The 2,307-nt window shown below is 40.3% G+C and overlaps 1 protein-coding gene across 1 annotated transcript in view; it reads left to right on the top strand.

Moving 5' to 3' along the window:
• The first annotated feature begins 1,057 nt into the window (after window positions 1-1,057).
• Window positions 1,058-2,307, top strand: part of LOC119299231 (aminopeptidase M1-C-like) — a 3,673-nt gene continuing 2,423 nt past the window's right edge. The window contains exon 1 of the mRNA XM_037576480.1: window positions 1,058-1,189. Coding sequence (XP_037432377.1) covers window positions 1,100-1,189 — 90 coding nt within the window. The 5' untranslated portion in view covers window positions 1,058-1,099. The remainder of the gene's footprint in view (window positions 1,190-2,307) is intronic.

The following is a 2,307-nucleotide window of genomic DNA, read 5'->3' as shown; positions in this document are numbered from 1 at the left end:
TAGCGCTTTTATTTTTGCTATTCGCTCGGCGCAAAAAATTAGAAGAGCTCATGAAGGATCGAGCTTCCGACCTCACGGTTGATTCTAGCGAGGCTAGCCAGCTGGGCTAGCGACCTCAAACGTCATTGTGCCAGCGCCACGCTAAAAGTAGAAAGGACAGCGGCAAATCCTTAAAAAAACATTCAACATCTTTACAGTATATGTTGAAAAAAATCAAATACGGTGAAACTTTTTGAAAAAATACACTGAACAAATATAAAATATACAAATGAACAATTTATAGTATACATCGAACAATTTCTTAATATACGATGAACAAAATTTAAATACACAATTAACATTTCTCTAATATATGCTGAAAAATTTAATAATATACAATGAGTATTTCTATGATACATGATGAACATTTTTATATTGCAAGGTGAACTATTTCATATTATATGATGCACATTTTCTTAATACGATGAAGATTTTTGTAATACGCAGTGAACTTTTTATATAATACACAATAAAGAGAAGAAGAACAGAAACAGAAAATAAAAAAGGAAACGTAAAAGAAAGAAAAAAAATGAAAGAAATAAAGGAACTTAGCAACGTAAAATAGGATCGCGCGTTACTTAGCAACAATGTGTAACATTTCGTAGGGGTAGCAAACACTCACGGGCTACACAGCCCACGTACTTGGCTCGGGCAGCCCACGGGCACAGAATAGGTAGCTTCGCCTTCCAACATCCCACGCGATGGAAGTCGATACGCAACGCAGCAAGAGTTAGTGCACGGCCAGTGGATTGCATGCATAATTGATCCAATGGCTAACATTAATTAGGGTGACGTGGCTGCATGAGAGGCCAAAAAAAATAGTGGGAGGCTCCTATTTAGATATAGAAAGACTATACGTAGTGTTTATTGTACTGTCTGGCACTATCATAAATTGAGCTGAGGTGTCCTTTGTCTTACTCTACGCTCCCAGCTAGGACCTCGACTCGGTCAATCTCGCGGCGCTATTTATATGCCAGCTCGCCGGTGCTGCACCACAGTGACCTATAGGCTATCATTGCGCAACAAAAAGCCAGCGTGTGTATCTGAGCGTAATCCTTCCATGGCACCAGTGGCCGGAGGTGCGGCGACGGCGATGCTGCAACTTCTCCTCGTCACTCACCTCATCGTTGCCACCTGCAGCAGCCAACAGGTCCAATTAGTATTCCACAAACAAGTCAATAATAATATGTATTTGAATCTGCCTTATAGTACTCCCTCTGTTTCTAAATATAAGTTTTTTTTAAAGATTTCACCATAGATTACATATGGAGCAAAATGAATGAACCTATTCTTTAAAATATGTCTATATACATCCGGATATAATCTCTATAATGGAATCGTTAAAAAGGCTTATACTTAGGAACAGAGGGAGTATATCATATTTATCCCACATTCTCTTCAATTTTATGTCCATATACTAGTTGCTCTGATGACATTGTCGTTGAGTAGAATTTGTATGTGGCATCTGAGGTCCTCTTAGTTGTGGATAGAGCTCGGGAGTTGGGATGCATGGTTGGATAGGAGGAAACAGGTTGGGAGAGTGAGCACGTCCCTTTTTTTGTTTTTCTTGGGAGAGTGAGACTGTCGTTGGGCTGCTTGGTCATCTAGACTCTAATATTTGATTTTTCCACTTCCTCATAAGATTGAATATTATCTCTGATTCGTGAACCGCAAAGTTGATTCGAGGATCATGTTAATCATGCATGAATTTTGAATCGCAAACCCAGTGAATCTAGAAGGTGTTAATCATGTTATTTATGCAATGAACTGCCTATAGTACATGATCGCGATGGAAGAAAGAAATGACCTTATTCTATCTCGTTCCCACCCCTCTCCCATCATGAGAGTCTTCACAAGTTTCTTGCCTCCTCCAACGGCCTCGCTGGCCGGAGCGGGTATGGGAGAGGATGCCGCTCCGCTGGATCTAGTGCGAGCGCTGAAAATGGTCCGTAATTACGATAAGGTGTTGACTAATTATAGAATTTTGAATTTTTGCACCCTCCATAACCACGAAAACCTGACGAGAGAGACCCCCCATAGGGAAGAAATCAACGGAGCAAGAACATGAAGGAGGCCTACCCCCATGCTTTCGATGGCGCGATTGCACTACATCGAGCACCGCCATTTTCTGGTACCGCCCTCATCCATTCTTATCCCAATTGTAAACCTAGGGCATATCATTTAATCATGAAATTAATCATTTTTTAGCTACGGAAATATATGCGTATTATATCTTCTAATGAATAAAATTAACCATTTCAAGATACG

This window comes from Triticum dicoccoides, chromosome 5A (assembly GCF_002162155.2).
Source record: "Triticum dicoccoides isolate Atlit2015 ecotype Zavitan chromosome 5A, WEW_v2.0, whole genome shotgun sequence".
In the NCBI taxonomy this organism is placed as follows: domain Eukaryota; kingdom Viridiplantae; phylum Streptophyta; class Magnoliopsida; order Poales; family Poaceae; genus Triticum; species Triticum dicoccoides.
This window is presented reverse-complemented; position numbering and strand designations above follow the sequence as displayed.